General features: G+C 43.6%; 1 protein-coding gene across 1 annotated transcript; it reads right to left on the minus strand.

The window, feature by feature from the left end:
- Positions 1-744: 744 nt before the first annotated feature.
- Positions 745-26,339, minus strand: LOC307225000 (protein mono-ADP-ribosyltransferase PARP12-like). Its single transcript, XM_079992535.1, has 12 exons — positions 25,845-26,339; positions 23,117-23,252; positions 17,884-18,151; positions 14,807-14,908; positions 12,375-12,498; positions 11,185-11,362; positions 10,307-10,427; positions 6,669-6,765; positions 5,627-5,708; positions 4,061-4,191; positions 1,863-2,014; positions 745-1,534 (listed from the first exon to the last, which is right to left on the minus strand). Exons 1-12 carry the CDS (start codon positions 26,192-26,194, stop codon positions 1,275-1,277), a joined length of 2,001 nt encoding a protein of 666 aa, XP_079848661.1. The 5' UTR covers positions 26,195-26,339; the 3' UTR covers positions 745-1,274.

The following is a 26,339-nucleotide window of genomic DNA, read 5'->3' on the forward strand; positions in this document are numbered from 1 at the left end:
CTTATGATGAAGGCTGTCATGCAGATAAACTAAGGGGGCACTGTTTCAGGAAAGGGAAATCCTAGTGAGCACATTTTGTTATAGCATGGAGTTGGAAGGGTCATCTAGCCCAACCCCCCGCAATGCAGGAATCTCAGTTAAAGTACCCATGACAGATGGCCATCCAATCTCTGCTTAAAAGCCTCCAAGGAAGGAGAAACTACAATGTCCCAAGGGAGAACTGGAATCAACACTGCTAAAATAAAAGGGCAGAAAAGTCATAGGAGAGTAAGCTGTGGCATTTGGCTTGCTGATGGAAAACAGCAGTCGTTGCCTAGAGTCATAAAGTACTACTGACCCAAGCCACACAAAATATTCCACTGTTGGGAATGAAAATAAATGACACTCACAAGCTGCACTAATGATATCAAGCTTCAAGGTGCATCCTGCAGAGGGCGGGGCAGGTAGAAATGGAGGCAGTGGTCTCTGGACTGCGTAGCAAGTCATTACACAACCACTTCAAGAGGTTTCACATAAGACCTGTTGCACTTCACTAACATAGGTAAAGGGACCCTTGGTCGTTAGATCCAGTCGCGGGCGACTCTGGGGTTGCGGCGCTCATCTCGCTTTACTGGCCGAGGGAGCCGGCGTACAGCTTCCGGGTCATGTGGCCAGCATGACTAAGCCACTTCTGGCGAACCAGAGCAGCGCACGGAAATGGCGTTTACCTTCCCGCTGGAGTGGTACCTATTTATCTACTTGCACTGGCGTGCTTTTGAACTGCTAGGTTGGCAGGACCTGGGACAGAGCAACGGGAGCTCACCCCGTCACGGGGATTTGAACCGCCGACCTTCTGATCGGCAAGCTCAAGAGGCTCAGTGGTTTAACCCACAGCGCCACCCGCCTCCCTCTCACTAACATAGTCTTTGCCAATTAAAGCTTGTATGATTAATCAATCAAATCTTATGCTCACAAATAAAATAATAGCCGTGGTGAAGGAAGAATTGCTTTGAGACCATCTCAAAGAAGTCATTCCCTCCTGTGAAAGAGAAAGTAGGTCTTTTCTAACGAGGTGCTTACCACCCACAGATGTGTCAGGAACTTACATTAAAACAATTATGGTTTGGTGTTTTTTTTTTTTTTTAAAAAAAAAAGGCTGCCCAAATTAACCAGGAACACTTTTAAAATATCTGTATCTCAATAAGTAAAACACCACATTCCTAATATAAAATGTCTGCTGAAAGCAGTCCGCAAGACAGATAAGCAATGTTATACGCTCCAAAGTAAAGCTCCTCCTAATTTCTGTATTCTATGAGGTATTCGGGATAGATCTGGTGCTTCTCAAAAATGACAAAGATGGATGGATTCTGGGTGCTATTCACACAACTGTCATAGAAGACTGAGTTCTGGCTGTCTTTGGCAGGAGGGCGGAGGTAGGAAGACACACCATTCGTAAACTCCCCAACCAACACTCTGGCCAGAAACATGGTCTTGACAGAAGAATTGCTTTTGGTGTAGTTATCAGAATATGAAGCATCTCTTGCAAAGTAGCTTCCTGCAAAGGGGAGAGGGAGTGGAAAGAGACAAAAAAGACACAGCGCAGAGTAAGGCTACTGACTATTAGTTCAAGGTGGTACAGCAGATGCAACATTAGCAAATCATCCAATAGAAGCTTTACTGTAAGGCCAAAAAGTAGAATGTTCTTCAAGTTTTCTCACATCAGCTGCCCATCTAGGCTGCTCACTGTCCTGCCTCTAAGACAGAAATCTAAAGCACACTTCCTTATAAGTCTCACAGTTCTTTGCAAACCACCCTTTCCCACCCTTAAATTATAAACAATCCACTTTTCCTTCTGCACGATAGTTTTAACAGAATGAAGTTACCTTTGCCATAGGCTGTGCCGTGGACGCCGCAGATCCTCCAATCAAAGTTCTGCTGGCAGATAGCATCAATGTGGTCATTTTTGGTCCCGTGAAATAACTGTCTTTCATCCACATCCTTTCCCCCATTTGCCTTCTTCATTTGTTCTTTCTGCCTACAAAGAAGCAAATATCTCAAAGTTCCCTAATGCAGAAACACCCAGGATCTGACAAGAGAGAGTACTGCTTTAGCATAAGCTTCATCCACCCAGGGCTCAAGATTTGCCAATGCAGCCCTGCTCCAGATAGCATCAATGATGCATCTTTTCTGTAGTGCCCCCATCTGTTCAGAACTCCATCTTCTCAGTGAATGAAAACTTGTGTTTTCTACTTTGCGTCTTCAGCAGTTAAGCTCTGATGTTTTGCTCTGTCTTGCTTTTTTGCCTACTGGCCCTTAGATTTTACACATTATTTATTATTATGATTATGATTATTTATTGCAAACCACTATGGAAGCCTTTGTAGATCCAAGCAGTCTATACATACAGTAAGGCTGCAACCCTGGTACCACTAACTTCATTCAACAGGAATAAGCCCCCCTGAATTCAACAGGACTTACTTCTGAGTATGGATGGTTGGGACTGCACTGTAAATAAGCAAGTAAATCACACATTTCTTAAGTCATCATCAGATGTTTTGGTGCAAGAGGCTAAACATTCATAACTAATACAGGAGCTTTGTATAAGGCTGCCTGTTCCTTTCCAACTGCCCAATCCAGCCACGCTAATGTGATTTTGCACAATTCAACACTGTTTTGAGCTCAGATCCAATAACTAAACGCATGCATGGTGCCTGTCAGAAGTTGTTTTCGAGTATCTTAAGATCACTTTCTTCCACCTCAAGTCTAAAGGGATGTGCTTGGATTAAGAAATAATCAAGAGAGCAACTCTCCTGTATTCTGATATGGCGCCAGATAGCATTATAAATGTCGCCAATCAGGATATGTAGAAAACATAGGGGCCACTTATGAGAGGGACATATATATTCCTATAACAATGTGAACCCAGTTCCAAAACTGAGAAGCAGTCACTTGGATCAGATTATCAAAACTGGTTTCATATACAGAGCAAAAATGACAAAACTCTGAGGAAAAGAAACAGCAACATAATTGTCTACTTTCAGTTTTGCTTCCTGTTTCAATTACTGCAAAAGAAACAGAACTGAAATCTACACACAAACAAGTCAGGGTCTTTGTGGAGCAAAAGCACAGGCACAAACATTGTGCCGTGGTGGCGAAGCAGCCTCCCAGCTTCCAAAATGCACCATGGTCTAGTTCAAAGCTTCTGATGGGAAGTTCTGTGCAAAATCGACCACCTGGATACTTGCACATCTGCAGTATCTCAGAGACCTCAGAGGGGGCTGGTTGGATATGTGTATGTTTTCCCCAAGGGGGAAACAAAAAGGAGGGAGGATAGATGGGGAAACGGCAAGGAAAAAGACTTGGAACTGCCCCCATCCCTGTCCCTCCTCAACACCATGGTCCTGGATCTATCCCAAGCTTAAAGGTAAAGGGAACCCTGACCATTAGGTCCAGTCGTGACCAACTCTGGGGTTGTGGCGCTCATCTCACTTTATTGGCCGAGGGAGCCGGCGTACAGCTTCCGGGTCATGCGGTCAGCATGACTAAGCCACTTCTGGTGAACCAGAGCAGCACACAGAAACGCCGTTTACCTTCCCGCCAGAGTGGTACCTATTTATCTACTTGCACTTTGACGTGCTTTCGAACTGCTAGGTTGGCAGGAGCAGGGACTGAGCAAGGGGAGCTAACCCCGTTGTGGGGATTCAAACCGCTGACCTTCTGATCAGCAAGCCCTAGGCTCTGTGGTTGAACCCACAGCGCCACCTGCGTCCCATCCCAAGCTTAGACGCTTGCAATAAATTTAGGCATGGATGTCCTATCACCTTCTTACTTGGCCCAAACACCAAAATATCCCTGCACTGCAGGAGGCTGGACTAGGTGGCCCTCGTGGTCCCTTCCAACTCCACAGTTCTCTGATTCTATGAACACTGCCTGAGTATTTAAACACTGAGGAACACAACAGGACTTCAATCCAGCACTCGGGAATGTTTTCGGATCTCCGCTACGCAGGAGTAAATCTGGGCTTTGGAAAAGTAAAGAGAAACCCAGTTACATAACACCAGAGCAATGAATTTGCACTTACCACCGATATACTTCCCACAGAGCCAAATTCTGGATTCTTTTGACGCTCATAATCAATGCATTTGGCATCGTGCGCTGAAAATTAACCTGGACATTTCTGTACTCCTTAGAAGATGGGAGAAGGGTGATCAGCTGCAAGGCAAAAGGTACAAAGATGCTTCATGAAAACGGCAGCAAGAGTAACTCATGTAACAAAGGTAATTCCAAATGTGCATAAAGAAGATTTGGAGTAGCAGGCCAGAGGTGCCGGGCCCCTCAATATTGATGGCGGGGGGAGAAGGAGAGATAGGTTTTTGACCAGACACTTAAAGGACAATCTCTTGGATCATCCTCATCTCTGGGGCAAAGTGTAAGATTACTGATGCTGAATCATTCTTAAAATATGACCTATTTTGTTATTCTTTAATCTTTATCTGTTGGTTCAGGAGTATAGAAGGTATCAGGCTTGAGAGAAGTATTCCTTGTAAACATAGTTATTCAGCAACAGGATGTTACTAGATATGGAACACAGATATAAGCCCTGCTATCCTACAGTAGGCTTTTAGCTACCTTTCTGAATGGCAAGGCACAGAGTTCTCATCTACACTCACCCTAATTCTTTGGTGCAGTGGCTTCCTGAATGGGAGAAGTCAGGGAACCCTTCAAAGACAGTATTTAATGCTGTATCCTCACACACCCCTTGCATCTCCACAAACCATTTGGCTAATGCATCTCGCCTTTCTCCTGACTTTTGGGAGACTGGCAAAACATTTATATTCTTTGAAGGGGTAAATAACTGCTAACATTGCTCTCCAATGTTCCATTTTACTGGCTTTGTTCTTAAATTTTACTGGATAGGTTAGATATCACTTTATGGAAGCCATGAGGAATAAAAAGGAAAGCTACGAAGGAGGGAAATAGATAATAATGCACATCTCTCATCCTATCACCTTGCCAAAACACAAATTATGGTTCTGCAATAATCAGACTAAACTAATCTGAAAAGATGTGAGTAAAAGTGAATAGTTCTGGAGCATAGAATCAGCCAAGGAGAGTGCTAAAGCTGCCCTTTTCCTTTGGCAGAAGTTAATCATCATCTTGGGACGCAGGTGGCGCTGTGGGTTAAAGCCTCAGCGCCTAGGACTTGCCGATCGAAAGGTCGGCGGTTCGAATCCCTGCGGCGGGGTGCGCTCCCGCTGCCCGGTCCCAGCGCCTGCCAACCTAGCAGTTCGAAAGCACCTCCGGGTGCAAGTAGATAAATAGGGACCGCTTACCAGCGGGAAGGTAAACGGCGTTTCCGTGTGCGGCTCTGGCTCTGGCTCTGGCTCTGGCCAGAGCAGCGATGTCACGCTGGCCACGTGACCCGGAAGTGTCTCCGGACAGCGCTGGCCCCTGGCCTCTTAAGTGAGATGGGCGCACAACCCCAGAGTCTGTCAAGACTGGCCCGTACGGGCAGGGGTACCTTTACCTTTACCTTTAATCATCATCTTGCACAGTGCCTGGACACAACGTCAGTAGGGAAGATGTCATATTGGGTATTGAGGCATTACAGGGACAGCCTGACCCCACACACTTCAGAGTATCCTACCTTATATCCAAGTTCTGGCAAGGCTGACTGGTCCCAGTGAGCTGGAATGTGCGCATTGTCTCCTGTTGACTGCTTGGCCCCACTTTGCAATGGGAAGAGATCAAGAAATTAAGAATTAATGCTTACATATAATATTAAGCTGCCGGAGGAACACACACCTGCTGAATATGTGGCGAAGTGAACACATTCAAGTTTTGAATATTGCCTTAAAACCAAGTGTAAAGACACCAATTAAATTAAGGAGGGATTAAAGCTCCTGTTCAGCAAAACACCCATGCCAGAATCATAACCTCTCCGTCTACAGTACTAATCAGGAGGTTAAAACCCTGATCAGTAAGTCAAGTTTCCTAGGAAGTCGGTTTGAAAAGCAAGTGATGAGAGCTGGGTCAGCCCTAAAGGCACATTCCTGCCATGGATACGAAGTTCTCCACACCTCTTTTCCTTCCAGAATCCTTTATTTATTTATGTTTATATCCTACCTTTCCTCAAAGGAGCTCAATGTAGCTTACAGAGCTCCCCTCCTCCCCATTTTATGCTCACAGCAACCCTGTGAATTAGGGTAGGCTGAGAGTGAGTGACTGGCCCAAGGTCACTCAGTGAGCATCGTTACTGTATAGGGATTTGAACCCTGGTCTCGCAGATCCTAGCCCAACACTACACTGGCTTGCTTTAGAGGACAGGCTCTCTCCCAGGAGCCTCCAGCTGCAGTCCTCTCACTTAAAATAAAGGTTCACAACAGGGGAAAATAACAACAACCTAGAAGAAAAAATACTGAGATTGGCTGGTTCCCTCAACTATTGCAAAACGCTCTTTAGGTGTTTTAGGATTTCCTTTAATTCAAAGGTCCTGCCCCAGTGCACTTTGTTCTCTATTGTTGAACTCAAAACTCTGGAACACCCACAGTGGCCAGGCCTTATTACAGGTTGTGGCGACAATGGGAAAGGCAGACAGCAAGCATTAAATGCTTCCTTCTTTCATGAAATCCTCACTGATGTCCTTTGTAGTGCATAATCTCTATACAGTACAGACTTTGGTCACCAACCTTTTCTTCTTCTTCTCTACTTCCTTTACAGACACAAACTTCGGTCGTCTTCGAACACTTCGTTCTGTCAGGTAACGCAGGTTTTTCTGTTTCATGGCTGGGGAGAAGGGGGAAGCCAAATAAATATTTAACAGTGCTTACATACAGAAGAGGGACAGGGGTGGCGCTGTGGGTTAAACCACAGAGCCTAGGGCTTGCCGATCAGAAGGTCGGCGGTTCGAATCCCTGCAACGGGGTGAGCTCCCGTTGCTCGGTCCCTGCTCCTGCCAACCTAGCAGTTCGAAAGCACATCAAAGTGCAAGTAAATAGCTCTGACGGGAAGGTAAACAGCGTTTCCGTGCTCTGGTTCGCCAGAACTGGCTTAGTCATGCTGGCCACATGACCTGGAAGCTGTACGCTGCCTCCCTTGGCCAATAAAGCGAGATGAGAGCTGCAACCCCAGAGTCGTCCACAACTGTACCTAATGGTCAGGGGTCCCTTTACCTTTACATACAGAAGAACATTTATTCCATTTGAAAACGTATTCTGCTGCCAAAGTCATTTATACTCCCTCTTAAAAGAGATCTGAATACCACTGGCTCCAATTTATAACCTAAAACCGAGAAGAGCCAGAAAACCTCTAGAGAACATTCCTTCCTTCAAAATCTTTTAGAATATAATCTGCAGGAAACTTCATTGCTGGCTGATGAAGCAGAGGTGAAACCAATTAATTAATTAAACCAAAATTGAAAGAAGGCCTATTTGGCTTCTGAAACTCCTGATTTAGAAGATAGATCTCCATGCAAGGTCCATTCTATACCTGTACCACAGAAGCCATCTAAACACCTAGAAAAGACCACCGCCGTCTAATAAACAGAATAATCCCTCCGGTTGAGCAGAAGGCTTTTTATTCTATCTTGGCTTAACAAAATATGAATTACTCTTCTGGCTATGCATGCAGCCCTTCTCCTCTCTCTTTGAAATGAACCAAGGAACAACTGACTATAGTCCAAACCAGGAAACGATGGTTACCAACTTCAGAACAAGCAAGAATATCAAGCCATGGCTTGGAAGAAGTCCACCTGATTTTGTTTGCTCACCTAAGTAAAGGGCTGCATGCAGAGACACAAGGCTCATTCATACCTTGGCTTATTAGGCGGAAATATGTTCATCTGAATGTGGCCATTGTGTGGCCTTAGTTCAATGGTAGAGCGCATACGCTTTGCATGCAGAAGGTTCCAGCATCTACAGTAAAAAAAAGATACTAGATAGCATGGCTAGGAAGGACCTCTGCTATGGAGAGCTTTTTAAGTATACATTACCAGGCTAGAGGGATCAATGGTCTAGCTCAGTATACGGCAGCACCAGGTGGATTTCTGGCGCTGGGGTGGAAAACCTGATCGAACCAGTGGGCCAGATCCTTATCTCCCCTACCTCCCATGGGCCAAATATGAAAAGAGGTTACACACCTGTCAAATCACCTGATGTCACAATGACATCATGCAATGTTTCATGGGATTTGGGACTTACGAAGAGCCCTGTGCAGGGCTGATCAGCAGACTTGGAAGTCACCACCTATCAACTAATGGGTGGTGATTTCAAGCCGGTTTTCTTCATGGGTAGAGCTTCGCCCAACAGCAGGGAAGAGAATTCTGTCAACAGCAGGGCTTAAAGAAAGGGTTTGGAATGCACTTCAAAGTCTTCCAAAGAACTAGACATCTGCATGGATACGATGCATGATGTGGATCCAGCTGTTTCTCTACCTGCTGCACACCTGACATCACATTTGACAGGTGTGCAAATATCCAGAGTGTGGGGTCAGGTGGCATAACTGTGAGGAATTATAAAATATGCATCAAGCCATTGTGTCCACGATGAATGCATTGTGCTGACTGGGTTTAATTCATTGACAATAATTTCTGATCAAATCCCACAACCCTGTGCATCTCTGGCCATTTCCTCTACTGCCCATCTCTCTTGCTTGACAAGTCATGTATGCAGCCCAGTTGCTTCCAGTTGCTTCGCCAGACAGGCATCCTGGGCCATAAAGATAGTGGGCAAGTTTCTTTGATGTACCGTATTTTTCGCTCTATAACACGCACATCGTTTTTAGAGGAGGAAAACAAGGGAAAAAACATTCTGAATGAAACAGTGGATGTATCATTTTTGTGCTTCATGCTGTGGCCACAGACATGTGATCTGATGGTGAATTTGGGGTGACCCAATGCAAAAATCCTGAGAATCCATGTGGATCCATGCTTTGTAACCACGTTTTTGCACCATTGCAGCCCCAGGCAACAGTGGGTGCGTGATTTTGGGGGGGCAGGCTGTAACCATGGACATGCTATGTGCTCTGATGGTGAATTTGGGCTGACCCAATGCAAAGATCCTGAGGATCCATGCTTTTTAACCACATTTTTGCACCATTGCAGCCCCAGGCAACAGTGGGTGCGTGATTTTTGGGGGGCAGGCTGTAGCCATGGACATGCTATGTGATCTGATGGTGAATTTGGGGTGACCCAATGCAAAGATCCTGAGGATCCATGTGGATCCATGCTTTTTAACCACATTTTAAGTGGGGAGGGAAGGAAAAACATAGAACGGACAAGGAGCACGAGAGGGGTGTGCAGAGAAGCAGCTGGCTAAGAATGCAGGAGAGGGGTATAACGGGAGGAAGGAAAGGAAGGCAAAAGTTTTCCCTCACCTACCCACCCAAGCCAGCCAGCTCTCTCTCTCTCTCTCTCTCTCTCTCTCTCTCTCTCTCGCGCTCTCTCTCTCTCCCTTCTGCATGTTTTCAGCAGCACGGAGCACAGAGACGACACTCTGCTTTCCCCTCTGCTTGCCTGGAGGGGAGGGGCTTTCCCTGCTCTTTGTTCCGTTTGAGCAAACACAGCAAGGAAACAGAGGTGGGTGGGCAGTAAGACCCTGAGGCAGAATGCAGGAAAGCAGCCGCTTCCTCTTTTCAGGTTTCCCTTCTCCGAGACGCGCGATTTGATTTTTGCCTGATTTTTTTTGCCTCCCCTCGCGCCATTTGGCTCCAGGGACCACACATTCGCTCAATAACACACACAGACATTTCCCCTTCCTTTTTAGGAGAAAAAATCTGCGTGTTATAGAAGGAAAAATACGGTAGCTTTTCTGATATGTTAATCTTAGGGCCAGGAAACAGATCTCATCTGAAGGTGATAATGATCGCTGTCTTCCTGGCCATCCTTCTTATCATGTATATTGCTTGTTTATCACCTCCGGGGTTGCCAAATGCACTCCTTTGTAGTTCTGTTTTGTTTACCCCAAAAGTATGTGTGCTTAATTAGTTTTGGTAATTTAACTTTGTCCCCACATGGGGTTTGTTGAAATGCTCAGAAGAAATCTGATTGGTTCGTACGAACACTCTGTAAAAAGTTCTTTTGTGAATAAAACGACCTGGGCCAGGGGGTGGACAGAGACTATTATACGCACCCTTCCCAGAGTCTTGCTGGTTCAAGCCTCTGTGTGTATTCTTATTAATCAGAGTTCAATCCTTCCTTTACTTTGAGAACGCCTGACAGGTGGGCAAAACTGGGACCCATGCCGAGCCAAATCTGGCCCAAAAAGTGTTCCTTGCCCCTGTTCCAGCAGATTATATTTAAGCACACCTCAGTTGATTCAATGAGACCTACCTTTGAAATCAAGCTCGTATTTGTGTTTTCCAGCTGAAAACGTGAGTGTTGGAGACGCTTCAGACTGATAGGCTTTTTCCAAGTCAAAGCAGGACACTGTGGCGGCAGAGTGATCAACATCCTAGCAGCAGAGAAGAAATCACATCCCTTTTTAAAAATAGATAGCCAAGAACTTTCTTTGAGGAAACCTTACAATCTACAGGGGTCTAAAGCGTGAGATATACTGGACTGTACAAAAAAATATTCGCCCTTTATAAGCAAGCATGCATGGGATGGATTTGCAACAATTGCTCAGAACATTAGAGAGGCAAGGAAAGCAAGACAGTGTTTCTCCATTAAGTGGAATAGATTTTCAAAGTTCGGCAAAATCAGGTAGTCGAAAGGCACAAAATCCACAGTCAGAAGTTGTTATTTAAAAGCCAGAGAAACTAAAAAAGATCTTCAATTAGCACCAAACAGAGTGCAAAGGCATCACCAGCTGAGCCTCCTTGGGGAAAACATTCCGTAACAGTGGCAACACCAGCAAGAAGGCTCTTGGTTATTTTTGTTTTTTGTTTAGTACCGTTCCTGCTTTATTTGTTGCACTTAAAAAAATATATGCTTCCTATTTTGTTTTGGGAACAGCAATACTGAAGGACTGGGCAGAAATGTTCCAAACAAATAAATCTGACCCACAGGTGTGGTCTTAAACAGAGTTCTGATCTATTTCAAGGAAGACTACGCAGAAAAATGTTCCAGCAGGTTGTGAAGCAAGACAATTGCTGAGAGAGGGATGCCAACTAGATTTCAAGCTTGTCTATCTGCACCAGTTTACAATGCTCAAAAAGGGTCACCACAATATGACTTGCTTCAGCGCAGCATGACCCCATGTTACTTACTTCCTTTCCATATTCATTCCACACCCCATATTCATCCTTCCAATACCAGATCCAATCAGTTGTGAGAATATAGTGAGGCGCCATGGTCACAGAAGATGCAGTGGAGAGCCGTCTAATTTTGGCGATGCCACAAGTCATATTGGAGAAAACGATGTCTGCAGTGCTGTTGTAGTAAATTCTGTGCACAATTGGGTTTGGGGGTGGGGTGGGGGTGGAAAGATTTCCAAAGAACTAAATATTCTTTACTACTAATAATGTCGAGATCTGCTACTTTCTGCAAGCCAGCATGATTTTTTAAAATTATTCCACCCTTAACCAAGAGTAATTCCATTGTTAAAAGCATTTAAAGCAGTGACGCTGTACTGCAAATTCTCCCTTTTTCATGAAGAAGTTTCCAGGAGGCTGATGTGCTTCTCCCCAAAACTCCCTGAAGCTTAGATTGTTTTTCACAGATGAACTGCCCCAGTTGGCTACTGCTGCAGCACTAATCTTTTTTTCCCATCCCCAGACTAGCTTTCTTCCTAACAATAGTGACTAGTCAATTTTGACTAGCTCCATGAAGTTCTGTAATGATGTTGCCGTGAGAATCCCGGGAACGGTAGTTTGTTAAGGGTGCTGGGAATTGTAGCTCTGTGCAGATGAATATACAGTTCTTAGGATTCTTCGGGGGAAGGCATATGCTTCAGATGTGTGTTGAACGTGTTTTTAATGTACGGTGTGGATCTGCCCTCGCTTTCAGTGGGATATTATTCACGGTTAAAGTCAGATCATATCCCAAGTGTTAAAAAAGCATGCGGATGCCACAACTGCAAGTCCCATTCTGCCATCTTGAGACCTAGAACCCTCCCTTTCAACCTCAAGATGGCGAAAAAAAACTTCCATGAATCTAAGATGACTTCTAAGACTGCACAAATATACTTTTAAAAGAGCCCAAACACACACACACACAATGCATTTTGGTTCTTTTCCCCACATGAAGCCTAAGCCGATTTCAAATGTTTCCCCACCAGCTTAAATCAAGGATCTGTGCACTACAAAAGCAGTTAAGCCATTAAAAAGTCAAAATAAAACATTCAAGTAGTAATCCACCAGCAGAGTTAATTACTAAAGAAAATATAAACAAACAGCAAAAAGACCTGTATCACTAAAATTCAGAGCCAAACTAGAACGCATTATTAATGTATCTATACCTGTCAACAACGGGGTCACAGTAGGCCTGTTCTATTTTCTCCATATCCTTCAGATCTTTCCACTGGGTCCCATTAAGTATTTGCCATCTGTATGGCAAATGGAAGTGATCTCGAATACACTTATCTAGACAAATAAAACCAAGTTGTGTTAAAACCCTTGGTCATCTACCCATGGGCTTTACAGAAGAAACACTGAGGGGCTGGTGCTAAACACACAGGATGTGAAGCGAACCACAAATGCTTGCAGGGAGAAAGCTGGGACAAGGCGTTCAGAATTTTCCATTTAACCAGTTGTCTCCATCCAGTTGCGGAGAGGGAAGCCTGCAAATCCATGGCTCACTTAGGACTGATTAATCTACGTTCATACTAAACATGCAAATACAACCGAGACATTTGTCATTTAAAGTTACTACATTCATATGGTGTACTCAAGCACTCAAGGTGGTTTGCAATTTAAAATAATGGATTGCAAACCAAGAGACATGACACAAAAGGAAAAAGGAAGGGAAGAGGAAGGTAAGCACCTATCCTCTAGACCAGTGTTTCCCAACATTGGGTCTCTAGCTGTTTTTTGAACTACAACTCCCATCATCCCTACCTAGCAAGACCAGTGGCCAGGGATGATGGGAATTGTAGTCCAAAAACAGCTAGAGAATCAAGATTGGGAAACACTGCTCTAGACAACCTTGTTCATGGCATGGAAAGTAGGACAGCACACCCGAAACTGGCCTACAGGTTATATTATGCACAGGTAAAAGTATTTGGATATTAGGACCACTAGGAATATGCCATCTCCAGATGGACCAAGGGGGAGGGGAGGACAGGTTTATACTCCCCAATAGCTACACAAAAGCCAGATCAGGCTGAAGATATTGTCTAAACCAGTTACATAACAACCGCGTGGAATGGCTGGAGCAGTTCTGGGAGAGGGTCTTGCTGACTCACCTTCCAAAGCAGCCAAGTGCAATGGTTGCTGATGGCATAATAGTCCAGATGTAGCCCTGCTAGTATAAAGATATTAATACTTCCCTGTCTCTATTAGAATTGATTCTACTGCTGCCTGCTGAGAATTCAGCCTGCCTACTTTGCAGTGAGTCATATGGGCAGCTTAGTCACCTTGCAGTTAATCTAACAGCCAGCCATTTACAATATGGTGCTGAAGTGCAGAAACTTAATGCTACTGTAGGAGTAACAGAAGAGCAGCACATTTTTATTTAAAGTTGGTTTGAGAGAGGGAATTTTTTTTGAAACTTTTGTTTTTGTTTTTAAACAAATACAGTAAAAACGTAAGAACCATTAAACATCCAGCAGTATATCTAATAGCCTCTAAGCCAGTGTTTCCCAACTTGGGTCTCCAGCTGTTTTTTTGGACTACAGTTCCCAGCATCCCTAGCTAGCAGGACCAGTTGCAAGGATGATGGGAATTGTAGTCCAAAAACACAGCTGGAGACCCAAGTTTGGGAAACGCTGCTCTAGACATAAACTTACACATTCAACATTCAAATATTTTACTTAATGTAACCTCTCTACTGAGAATATTGAGCAGTTGGTATAACAAGGTCTTATTCTGGGCCATTAACATGGGGGGGGGGGTTTAAGCCCCAAAAGTAAACTAATAAGTTTAGTAAACACTTAATAAATCAACACGGTAGAAAACAGAAGAAGAGCAAGGATGCTTAAATATTTGCAAATAATACCTTCCCATCACAAATGGATGGGAGACCTCTTCTACCAAGCAGGTCAGATCTTTGTCTCCCGCCACTCTGTGGGTCAACAATGACAAGTGAGTGGGGCCACCCATACGTCAATCATCTGACATCATGGGGTAACACACTGGCAAAGCAGCATCCAGCAATACGGTACTCTCTGATGAAGGGTTTCATTCATCTTGCTCTCTGCCAGGGCCTGCAAACCAGCACCCAGCAGGACTGAGACTTGCCTTCCCGGCCAGTATCTGATGTCACACATTGGCATCAGATGATTTAAACACTGGCATGATTGGAGGAGAAATGGCCTCATGGGCCAAACTGGACTCCCCTGGTGGGCCAATATTGGCCTGTGGGCCAGAGATTCCCCACCCCTGGCATAAGGGGAATTATTATTGCATATAGTCCATGTCGGGCCATTTAAGAGACACCACTCAATTCATATGCTCAAGCACAGAATGAAGGGATCTTCTTCAAAGTACATCTGTTGCAGGCAGGGGCAAGTAAAAGAGAGAGGCTAGCAAACTAGCCGACATTATTTTTCAAGTGGCTCAAGGCTAAATAAATAATAAAGTTTAAATAATAATTTCTTAGGGAATGATGCCAATAGGTCATTTTTGCAAAGTTTGAAAGTGCATAAAAACAAGGGGGGATGGACAGTGATACATACGCACACATGCAAAAGAAAAGCTTGATAGAATCCAACACAGGTTTTATTTCACTTACCTTGAAAGCTACAACTTTTCCTAATGTGGTATAAGCATATAAAATCTGAATCTTTGCTGCTGTTTGTGGTTGATGGTACCTGACCGCTGCTCAATTTTCTTTCTGAGAAAGCAGGAAAACACAGACTCTAGCTCAGTGTTTCGCAACCTGAGGATTGCACCTGGTAATTGGACTACAAAGCCCGTGCAAGTGGGTTGCAGGCTTTATAAGTAAACCCAAAATTATTGCATGTAATCTTCAACTGGTATGATGAATACTTCTTCCAACATTTTGTTTTGTTAGCATATTCTTAGCATCATTACTTATCTTTAGGCGCCAGGTGAAAACATTTATGGTTTAACCTTTGACTGATGAACATTGCATGGCTTTTTAAATGTGTTCGTGGGAAGGGGGTTATTGGTTTGTTTTTATTTTATTATGTAATTTGGGTTCTCTTTTCGTATTTTTATGTTGTGAACCACCCTGAGATTTTCAGATGAAGAGAGGTATACAAATTTAATAAATAAACATCTTGACTGCTCTGGGTTCCTGAGTACTTCAAGATCTGAAAACCCAGTTAGAGTTAGAGTTGTCTTCCTCAAGTCAGTGCTTGAATAATAGTCATTCCTACTAGACATTTTAAATGTGGCAGTTGTTCATATTGTGCACAATCATTACAACTTAAACAATGCATTCAATTCTGTAGATGGCAGGTTTGTATCGAAAAGTTACACTACTGGCCAATCAGTTAATGTTATACATCTTATTATATCCTTGTCCTTTAACGTATATAGGACAAACCAAAATAGACTAGAATGTTTGCTTGGTGAGCATCAAAGCAAAATCTCTGACCACATCATGGAAGCCCAATTAATTGATGCAAGCCTACTTCTGAGGAGTTAAAAAGATTTTTTTTGCTACAGAACAAGTACACAGGTCTTTGTACAAAGGGCAAGATCCCCATGTAACATTAAGTAAATATAGAAAAAGTCAGATTTTGAGGATCGGAGCCCTGCCTGGACTGGAGAAGGAAAGTTGGATAGATCCCTTCATGCAGGGATTTACTGACTTTTGGGATTTGGACTTGGGTTGTGAGGAGATTGGAGCTGTGGGGGCCTTTGGATTTGGAGGAATTTTGAAACATGTCCTGAAATACCTTATGGATTTTAGATTTAACCATGGAGATTTGGTTGACCTGTCGAGAAGGAATAAAAGCATTGCTAGGTTGGAGCTTCCCCGAGATCTGTTCTTCAGTATCAAAGGAAGGAAAATAAGAACAAGATCAGTAGAAGACAAAGTAAAGTGCATGTATAAATATGAAGAAGACCTGCAGAAGGGACTTGGAAAAGAGTTAAGAGCTTCGGACAGAAGATCACCAGGTTGATGGACTATTTGGAATTGACGAATGACTGGCAGTATCCGAGACCAGGGAGAAGAAATGGTGGAAGAAGATTGGAAAAAAGTTTAAAGTTTATTTTCAGAAATAGAAATATTGTAAAATTACTGAGTGTTAGAAAAATGTTGGAATGAAATCTTATGGCTTTAGTAGAAATGTTATAAGGAGTTAAGCATAAATAAGCATTATAGTATTAATGGAAAATAAGGGTAAAAATATGTTAAGATATTTATATGACAGAAAATAGAGAAAGATGGAAAGGAATTGCTGAAACAATTAACAGAAGTGGAATACAAAAAGGGAGGTGAGAGGAGGTTGATGAAACAAGGGTATGAAAGATAGACTACTGAAATGGTATGATGTATGTTTTAAAATTGTTTTTGTTTTGTTTTGGTTAATGTTGTGTTTTGTATTGTTTATATATTGTATTGTATTGTTTTTTCCCTTTCTTGTTTTTTTTCTTTTTGCCTTTTTTCTTCTTTTTCCTTTTTGTAAGTTTTAAAAGTAATAAATATTATTTTTTAAAAAAGAAAAGAAAAGTTACACTATTGGCCAATCAGTTAATGTTATACATCTTATTATATCCTTGTCCTTTAACGTATATAGGACAAACCAAAATAGACTAGAATGTTTGCTTGGTGAGCATCAAAGCGAAATCTCTGACCACATCATGGAAGCCCAATTAATTAATGCAAGCCTACTTCTGAGGAGTTAAACAGATTTTTTTTTGCTACAGAACAAGTACACAGGTCTTTGTACAAAGGGCAAGATCCCCATGTAACATTAAGTAAATGTGAGGCATACCGGGTTTCTACTTTTGAGCTCTGTAAATCCTAATGGACTCAACAGTAAGTCTGACCAATCTGCATTCTTGTAACATCTGTTTCCAATTACTAATAATTAGTCACAGGAGGTAGCAGGTTCACAGCTATTACAAATTATGTTTCATGAAAGTAGTGGTTATGCTGTTCTAGCCCTGGGAAGAGTGGGAGAATGTAATGGGTGAAGTTTCCTATTTGCGTCCTTTATAAGGGTATTTCTTGCATATTTTGAAAAAGTATATGATATATAACATTAGGTCATGTGCACAATGAAGAACTCATGAAGAAAGAAGCTGCTCTGGTTAATGAGCTTTTATCAGTCAGAGGTGCATTTAAAGAAACTGGTTACAGCCCACAAAGAAGTTTTGTTGTTAAAACTCTTCCCAAGGACTCTATATTACTTTGATGTGAAAAAGACCAATTAGCTGAAACAGACCAGTGTTCTGTCTCCAACTATTATGCCATATTTATTTTACTCATTTTATTGTTTATTCTTCCTGTACAACTCAGCTTCCTATGTTCGCAAGTCCAAACTGCTGGCCAACTTAATAATTGGTCACATGGCCCCATTATTTTATCTGAAAGGTTCTCTTCTCCTTTCTTAGAAGGCAAGCCAAGATAGCTCTTAAAACTCGCAATGCAGCAGCTACAGACCCTTGCCTCCCCATCTCCTTCACTGGGCAAAAGATTATCAATATATTTACAGTATTGCTATATTGATCTGGCTGGGGAAGCCCAGTCAGATGGGCAGGGTATAAATAATAAAATTATTATAATTATAATTATTAACCTTCTGTTCCTGACGTTCACAGTGAGTAGCAGCTACTGTACTAGCAATATTGGGGATTTCTATAGTGTTATAAAAGAGAATGAAGCACTACCTCTGCTAGTTGATGTTGTTGAGCTATTTTTGATGTCATATGCATTCCTGTAGATCAAGGGAATTTTGGTGATCGTGGCTTGGCTCATTCCTCGCTTCTCCAGCTTCTCGTAACACTCTGAGTTAGTAATGTCATGTGAGCGCTTGCAGGTACTCCCAAACCTGCACTCTCCTTGGAGGTAGTACTGACAAATGTGGAGTTTGACACAGATCTTCTTAAAGGTGCAAGATCCATAGGGTCCGTCCCCTTTGTTATAGTATGGACATATCTAACAACAAAAAGAAGGAGAAGAAGAAAAAAATCAAGACACATAAATTCATTTAAAGCAAATAGACTAGAGTAAGATGTAAACACAGGAGTAGCAATGCCTAAATGTTTTCAAGGAGCAAGAGCAACGCGAATGTGGCCCTGTAACAAAATCAGAGCTCCATTCTATTCATATCTGTTTTCTGTCTTGTCACAGCACTCACTGAACATGCTCAGTCCTTATTGGCCTGATTCGGAGTGTCTCCTCCCTTTCCTGTCTCTTCATTCTATACTTCCTCCCATTTGGCTGTCAGTCTCCACATCCCAACTTAGTCAGCCAACAGTCCATGCCAATGAGTTATAATAGGCTGTCTGCCCCCCGCCAAAGGTTTTTTGCATAACTGGAAACCTTGGGGATAACCTCAAGTCTGCTCATACCTTTTTCTTGTGCATGGGTGGTGCTGTTTTGGCTACATGAGCTCAAGCGTTAGAAACTATGACTTAGTATTAGGAATGACAAATTCTCAAAATCTGTGGAGAAAAGCTTTTGAGCAATAAGTAACTTGGCTTTCTTGGACTCCTCCTTTCTGTGTCTAGAATCAGCAGTCATGGGGGCTGCCATGTGTGTCATTACCAAGCTATCGTACTGGCCCAGTATGTTAAGAATTACAAATCTAGTTGCCAACATGGTGACTTTTCAGTTGTGGCTTTCAGTTGTGTCAGTATTACTCAGCCCAGTGTTCCAAAATTCCCCCAGGCACCACATGGAGATCTCTGGACGCCAGATTGGCAATGGACATCTCCACCTGGCTGGCCTCTCCAGCTTTCTTACGCAGGTAAGCAGATGAGCTTATTTATTGCATTTACCGTATTTTCCGGCGTATAAGACAACTGGGTGTATAAGACGACCCCCCAACTTTTCTAGTTAAAATATAGAGTTTGAGATATACTCGCCATATAAGACTACCCCTCTTCCAACGCACACTAAATAAAAATTAAAAAAACCAGTCTCCAGTCCGGCTTGGAAATCCGCTCCACTTCCCAGTGGCCGGGGGCTTCTGGTGCCAATTTTCAAGCATATTTCTGCTTCATCTAGAGAGCTTGGTGTCCTCTGATTTAATTTGCTGTTGTTTCATCCTTTGGTGGGGAGTTGCTGCAGGAGATGCTGCTGTAGCCGGCGTATAAGACAACCCCCGCTTTTTGTTAAGATTTTCCTGGGTTAAAAAGTAGTCTTATACGCCAGAAAATGCAGTATTTTCCACGTTTTTCTCCAGGGAGCACATGGTTCACCCCTCTCCTCAGTTAATCCCTACAACAACCCTGTGAGATAGATTAAGAGGCTGTGACTGGCCCAAAGTCACCCAGTGAGCCTCATGACCGAGTGGGGATTTCAACCCTGATCTCCCAGGTCCTAGTCCGACACTCTAACCCAGGGGTAGGCAAACTAAGGCCCGTGGGCCAGATGCATCCCAACTGCCTTCTTAATCCGGCTCGTGGACGGTCTGGGAATCAGCGTATTTTTACATGAGTAGAATGTGTCCTTTTATTTAAAATGCATCTTTGGGTTATGTGTGGAGCCTGCCTGGTGTTTTTACATGAGCAGAATGTGTGCTTTTATTTAAAATGCATCTCTGGGTTATTTGTGGGGCATAGGAATTTGTCCATTTCCCAAAAAAAATATAGTTGGGCCACCACATGGTCTGAGGGACGGTGGACCCGCTCACGGCTGAAAAAGGTTGCTGACCCCTGCTCTAACCATTACACCACACTGGCTTCCTAGGAGACATCTGCTATGGGGCAGATCTATAAATTAAGTAGGTATAATGATATGGGGAAGGCAAAATGTCACTTAGAGAAGGATCTAAAATATCTTCATTGAAGCTTGAATTTGTTTTATTTGATGTTTTAATGTGTTGTATACTGCTTTGATAATAAATAACAAATTTCATGGTAAAAAAGGGTGCCTAGACGTTCCATTGCAACGATCATAACCTAGGTTTAAGGTGCCATTTGGCAATTAGCTTATATATCTGTTTCAAACACTGCCTACGCCCTAAGAGGAAGCAAGCTGCAAAGTTTTATCTCTTGCTGCCAGGAAAAATTAGATAACTTTCATTACTAACTCACTTGAATAAACAGTAATATTCAAACACAACAGATGTTCTGTAACAGAATACTTGTTACTAGAAATGTGAAGTCTTGGAAAGGGTGGATTAAATTTTTCTCCAACCCAGGTTTTTTTTTTGGGGGGGGGGGGGGCTGGAGGCTTCACATCTCTATTACCAGGGCTTTTTTTTCCAGTCAGAACTCAGTTGTGACACCTCTTAGGTGGGCACCATTGCCATTCTAAGAGAACAAGGGAGGTGTTCATGGTGAGTTCCACCACCACTTTTCCTAGAAAAATAGCAATGTATTACTAAAATGAAACAAGGGCCCTCTGGCTTAACCCCCAAGATAATTTCTCCTCTACTTTTGAGCAAATGTGAAGCAGAGATGACATGCCACAGGTGCCAATCTTTGCCTTCCATTCCAACTTACTTATTTTATCTCCCCCTCAGAACAATGACAACACACGTGAAAACACTAGTTTGCACCAAAATCTACATCCACAGTACATAAAATCATTAAAACACATGGAAGTAATTGGATTACAAGAGCAGCACATTTTAGCCAGCACCCTGTCTTGGACTAAACAGCCTGTGAGATTTCAAGAAAGTTCACAAGGCAAAATGGCAACTGACACCAGCTCCAGGTACACCCTGCCTCCAATCATGGCCATTTCATTCCCAGCTATTGCTGCTAAGAAGTAAGCACTTGTAGACCCATTTCCTCCAAATATTTATGGCAAAGCCCATCATAGCATCCCGTGGCAATTAATACATCTTATATAGAGTCTGACCATTGGTCCTTCTCACGAAGTACTGCCTAGCAACTCTCCAGGATTTCAGACAGGAAACATTCCCAGACGTACCTGAAGCTGCTGGGGATCAAACATGGGACCTTCTGTATAAAATGCTGATGCTCTACCACTGAGCGACAGCTGTTCCCTTACCATCATTTCATTATTAAACATACACTTCCAATGACTCTTAACTACTTCTCATTATGAGAAATCCAGCTACACCAAGGCCCTTGAGCTTTTTTTATTTATATAAATATTTTTTTATATATAAACTTTTTTATTTAGTGGTACCTCGGGTTACATACGCTTCAGGTTACATACGCTTCAGGTTACAGAATCCGCTAACCCAGAAATAGTACCTCGGGTTAAGAACTTTGCTTCAGGATGAGAACAGAAATTGTGCTCCGGCGGCGCGGCGGCAGCAGGAGGCCCCATTAGCTAAGGTGGTGCTTCAGGTTAAGAACGGACCTCCGGAACAAATTAAGTTCTTAACCCGAGGTACCACTGTACTATATTTTTATTTTCCACTCATAATTTCAATATGGTTTTTCAAGGCAACCCAGCCATCGCCTTTACTACTGGTGCTTGAACTCAAGGTATTATAATCTTACATCTGCCCTAATTTTTTTTCTTCTTGTACATTTCCTTGAGACGCTGTTGGGCAGAAATGTATAGTAATAAAATAAACCACCTAAAAATTAAAAAAAAGAGAACCAGCCATAATAGCAGAGATCAACTAAATTCAATTTAAGGCCACTGAATGCCCTAATGAACAAAAATCCTGTTCTGACAGTGGCCAACCAGATGCCATTGAAGTGCCAAAGAGGTGCAAGGAAGCAACTGTGAAGACTTCTCCACTGTATTCCACCACTCTGAAGTGGAGAACATCTCCAGCACATCAGAAGCATCATAAGCTGCAGAACTAACTTAAGGTAAAGGTAAAGGTACCCCTGCCTGTACGGGCCAGTCTTGACAGACTCTGGGGTTGTGCGCCCATCTCACTTAAGAGGCCAGGGGCCAGCGCTGCCGGAGACACTTCCGGGTCACGTGGCCAGCGTGACATCGCTGCTCTGGCCAGAGCCAGAGCCAGAGCCAGAGCCAGAGCCGCACACGGAAACGCCGTTTTCCTTCCCGCTGGTAAGCGGTCCCTATTTATCTACTTGCACCCGGAGGTGCTTTCGAACTGCTAGGTTGGCAGGCGCTGGGACCGAGCAGCGGGAGCGCACCCCGCCGCAGGGATTCGAACCGCCGACCTTTCGATCGGCAAGCCCTAGGCGCTGAGGCTTTAACCCACAGTGCCACCTGCGTCCCTGCAGAACTAACTTAAGTAACAACAAAGCCTTGTAAACAGCCAATTGCCTATACTGACAATCAGGCAGTGAAGATTTACCAAACATGCTCCTTCCATTTGGAACCAAAAATAACCAACGAAGAGGCATGCATTTGCGCTAGTAATTTCTGAAGGACAGTGGTACCTCGGGTTACATACGCTTCAGGTTACAGACTCCGCTAACCCAGAAATAGTACCTCGGGTTAAGAACTTTGCTTCAGGATGAGAACACAAATCGTGCTCCGGCGGTGCGGCAGCAGCGGGAGGCCCCATTAGCTAAAGTTTCTGGAAAGGATTAAGTACTTAACCTGAGGTACCACTGTACTTGCAAGGCTGTAGTAACACACAACCAACTCACATATCCTTTTCAAGAATGTGGGGGATGCATACACATACAAATCATTAAAGAGGGATTTCATCACATTCTTGCAATGCTTTAGGCAGGGCATATTGTAACCTTTTCCTTATCTCTCTAAGCCAAGCAAAAAGCACATTCCTTGCACCAGGAAAGAAACACATTGAACTCAAATCACAACATGCTGGTTAGTTTTGCTCACACATTATAATGGCTATCTCAAGTTTACAATAGCTGCTAGAACACCACAGCTACATGGTTTAATAACTTTCATTTAAAATAAAGTACAAGCTGGAGTTCTCTAATCAAGTTCCTGAAGGGTCCAAAGGTCCAGATATCGGGTATGCTCACTGGTTGTTTAGATTCATTAAAAGTATCATTCATGAGTGAAAGTCCTCACCTCAGGTAAGAGTGAAGAATCATTCTGAAGCAGAAGCTGACACAATTCATCATCCTTTAAGCTTTCGAGCCCATGCTCTTTTAGGACAGGGAGGTTATGGAGTGAATGAAAGTCATGGATGAACTTGCATGGCTTCCTGTAAATTTCGAAAACATTAAACATGCTTGTAATTGCATTCTGCTTTTACCATCAAAGATGAACTAAAGCTGCATGTTCATAGCCAAAGGTAATCAATCATGCAGCCCAATTCTATGCAGGTTTACTTGGAATAAATATCAATGTGTTTATTGGGGCTTACTCCCAGGTAAGTACATATAGGACTACAGTTTCAGCAATCTTTGTCCAACAGCATTTTGGATAATATATATATATATATATTTATATACAGCTTAATTGCTGAAACCTCTAAATGGGTTTCCACAGAACATAAAATATACATCAAAATTTTAAAAGTTGTAAGTTAAAAACAGGTTGAAGGTAAAACTACGGGTTCTGTTTTTTAAAGCCCAATTTATCAAGTTTCATCATCTTGAATTACCCTAAATTCGAGAGATGCCTGAAAAAGGAGAAGTGCATGATTAGGACAGGACAAATGAATGGAGAAAGCAAGCAGTGTCACATGAGTTCAAGCAAAATGAAGTGGACTGTCTCACAAAGGCTTATATAATTTTAAAAGGTTATTTTTTTAAGACATTGTAAGGCTGTTGTTTTTGCTGCAACAAACATGGAAAATGAGTTCACATTGTGTTTTAAGCTCTCCTGAGCAAGGAGGTAAAAACATAGCAAAAAAGAAAGATAGATGGTGGTAGTTTTAGCAGCCACAAAGAACTCATGAACTCCAAAGTTGCAATTTCCTTTACAGCGCTATGTATTAGTACTTGTATACAGCTTAGGTCCAAACTATCTGAAGGACTGCATTCCCTTATAGGAACCTGCTAGGGTTTTGAGGTTTTTCCCCTACGTTTTCAGTAGTTCTCATTCTTATCTATCAGTTGCCTTGAGTCCCGTCTAGAGAAAAAGACATTAATAATAGTATGCAAACATGATGTACTGTAAAACTAATGGCAGCAATAATCACAAACTGTCCTTTGACTGGTCGTTTAAGTCTCTGGGAATTGGGCATAACAAAAGCAAGCTAAATACTTCCACTTAAAAATTAAATTAAAATGACAAAGACACCTTACCAAAAGACCACCAAATTTAATTTTTATAGTGAAAAACCTGAATGATTTGCATACTGGCAATAAGAAGAAAGCCAGTGTCTTTCAAAAGTTTGCTTTTGGTAAAAATATGTACACATATGGGTTGCCATATGTCCTCTTTTTACAGGACACGTACTGGTGTTCCATAGTAAAAAGTATGGTGTTCCCTAGAAGGTAAAGGTAAAGGTACCCCTGCCCGTACGGGCCAGTCTTGGCAGACTCTGGGGTTGTGCGCCCATCTCACTTAAGAGGCCAGGGGCCAGCGCTGTCCGGAGACACTTCCGGGTCACGTGGCCAGCGTGACATCGCTGCTCTGGCCAGAGCCAGAGCCAGAGCCAGAGCCGCACACGGAAACGCCGTTTACCTTCCCGCTGGTAAGCGGTCCCTATTTATCTACTTGCACCCGGAGGTGCTTTCGAACTGCTAGGTTGGCAGGCGCTGGGACCGAGCAGCGGGAGCGCACCCCGCCGCAGGGATTCGAACCGCCGACCTTTCGATCGGCAAGCCCTAGGCGCTGAGGCTTTAACCCACAGCGCCACCTGCGTCCCACATGGTGTTCCATAGTAAAAAGTAAAAGTCGGCAAATGTGTCCTCTTTTTGGCTCTTCAAAATTATGCAACCCTCTACAGAAGATAAACTCAACTTATTTCCATTGCACATACTAACAGAATGCAAAAAAGGCAACGTTTAAAACCGTACGTACTTCCTTACACGTCCACATAAACTACTGTATAGATTAGGACTTCGAACAATGGTAGCAAGAGAGGCTCCGCCCCACACTTAAAAGTCGGGGAAGATGGAGGAGTCTCGCCCCCCACAGCTCAAACATGCTCCCTTGAACAACAACTCGAGCTGCCCGCCCCGCCCCGATCCGGCTACTGGGCTTGGGATCTACAAACCGGTTCATCTTCTCCCGTCCACGCACCGCAATTCTTTTGCTACTCTTACGGTCCCGACCCTGGGTTCAAAAGTTTACCCGGAAGCAAGTCCAAACAGAGCTCATTCAATAGCAATCCTAGTATTTGAGGGCGTGGGGTCGCTGCCCCGATTGCACGACCCCCTTCCTGGATAGTAACCCTCCCCTCCCCACCCACGGCAATCCTAGACGACGCTCCCTATGGAGTAAAAAACCCCACCCCATTAACTTCCGAACAAACACGCGGGCGATGAAGTATTTGGGGTTTTGTTTTTTTAAAATATTTTAAGTACAAATTAGAAAACATACATATTTACAACAAAAGAAAATACAAAAGAAAAAGAAAATACATATAACCAAGGGAAAAAGTTAGAGAATACTTTGTCTCTTTTCATATTTACAGTTATTTATACCTCTATAAAATGCTATTCACAATAAAGGAGTGAAATGAAAGATATCAGAAAAAAAAGAACAAAGAAACAAAGTAGTAAAAGAAAAAGATCATAGGTGAAAATTTTTAAAAGTAGGTAAGTCTTCACTATACATAGCCGTTTCCCATAACCGATGAAGCATTTTTGGGGGGGTTGAAGGGGGTATCCGCCGGCCTTACCTGCCGTCCTGGTTACGGCACCCGCCACCCACGAAGTAGCGACAGACGTGCAGCTGCCGGCAGCCGCCCTGGCACTTCCCGCTGCCGTGCTCCGGGCACAGCCGCGCCCCGGTGGTGGCCACCACGACCTGGGCATCTCCATCTCCTCCTCCTCCTTCGGCCGCCGAGGGGGCCTCCTCCCGGGTCACCACCGTGAACTTGCGCGCGTCCTGGAACAGCGCGCCCAGCAGCTCCGCGCTCACGCCGAGGGCCACGCGCCGGCACAGCTCGTCCTGGCGCAGGCAGCCCCCCGACGTGCACAGCTCCCGCAGGGCCAGGGAGGCCAGCCTCTGCGAAGTGTAGCGGTCCATGCTGGCTGGGGGTCAGCTTTTGCAGAAGGCCGGCGCTCCCGGCGAAGCTGCTGCTGCTGCTGCTGCTCCTCCTCCGCTACTACTAGGAGGAGACCCGCCCGCTTCCCGCCTTCGCTAGGAGACGACGACCACCGTCCCTTTCCCC

The sequence above is a fragment of the Podarcis cretensis genome (assembly GCF_951804945.1).
Source record: "Podarcis cretensis genome assembly, chromosome: 10".
NCBI classification, from domain to species: Eukaryota; Metazoa; Chordata; class Lepidosauria; order Squamata; family Lacertidae; genus Podarcis; species Podarcis cretensis.

Coding starts and splice junctions, on each gene's coding strand:
- LOC307225000 (XM_079992535.1), bottom strand. CDS start 26,194: ATGGACCGCTACACTTCGCAGAGGCTGGCCTCCCTGGCCCTGCGGGAG. Junction 23,253..25,844: donor TGCCGTAACCAGGACGGCAG/GTAAGGCCGGCG, acceptor CGAAATTTACAG/GAAGCCATGCAAGTTCATCC. Junction 4,192..5,626: donor TGCCAGAACTTGGATATAAG/GTAGGATACTCT, acceptor TTTGCCTTGCAG/CTGATCACCCTTCTCCCATC.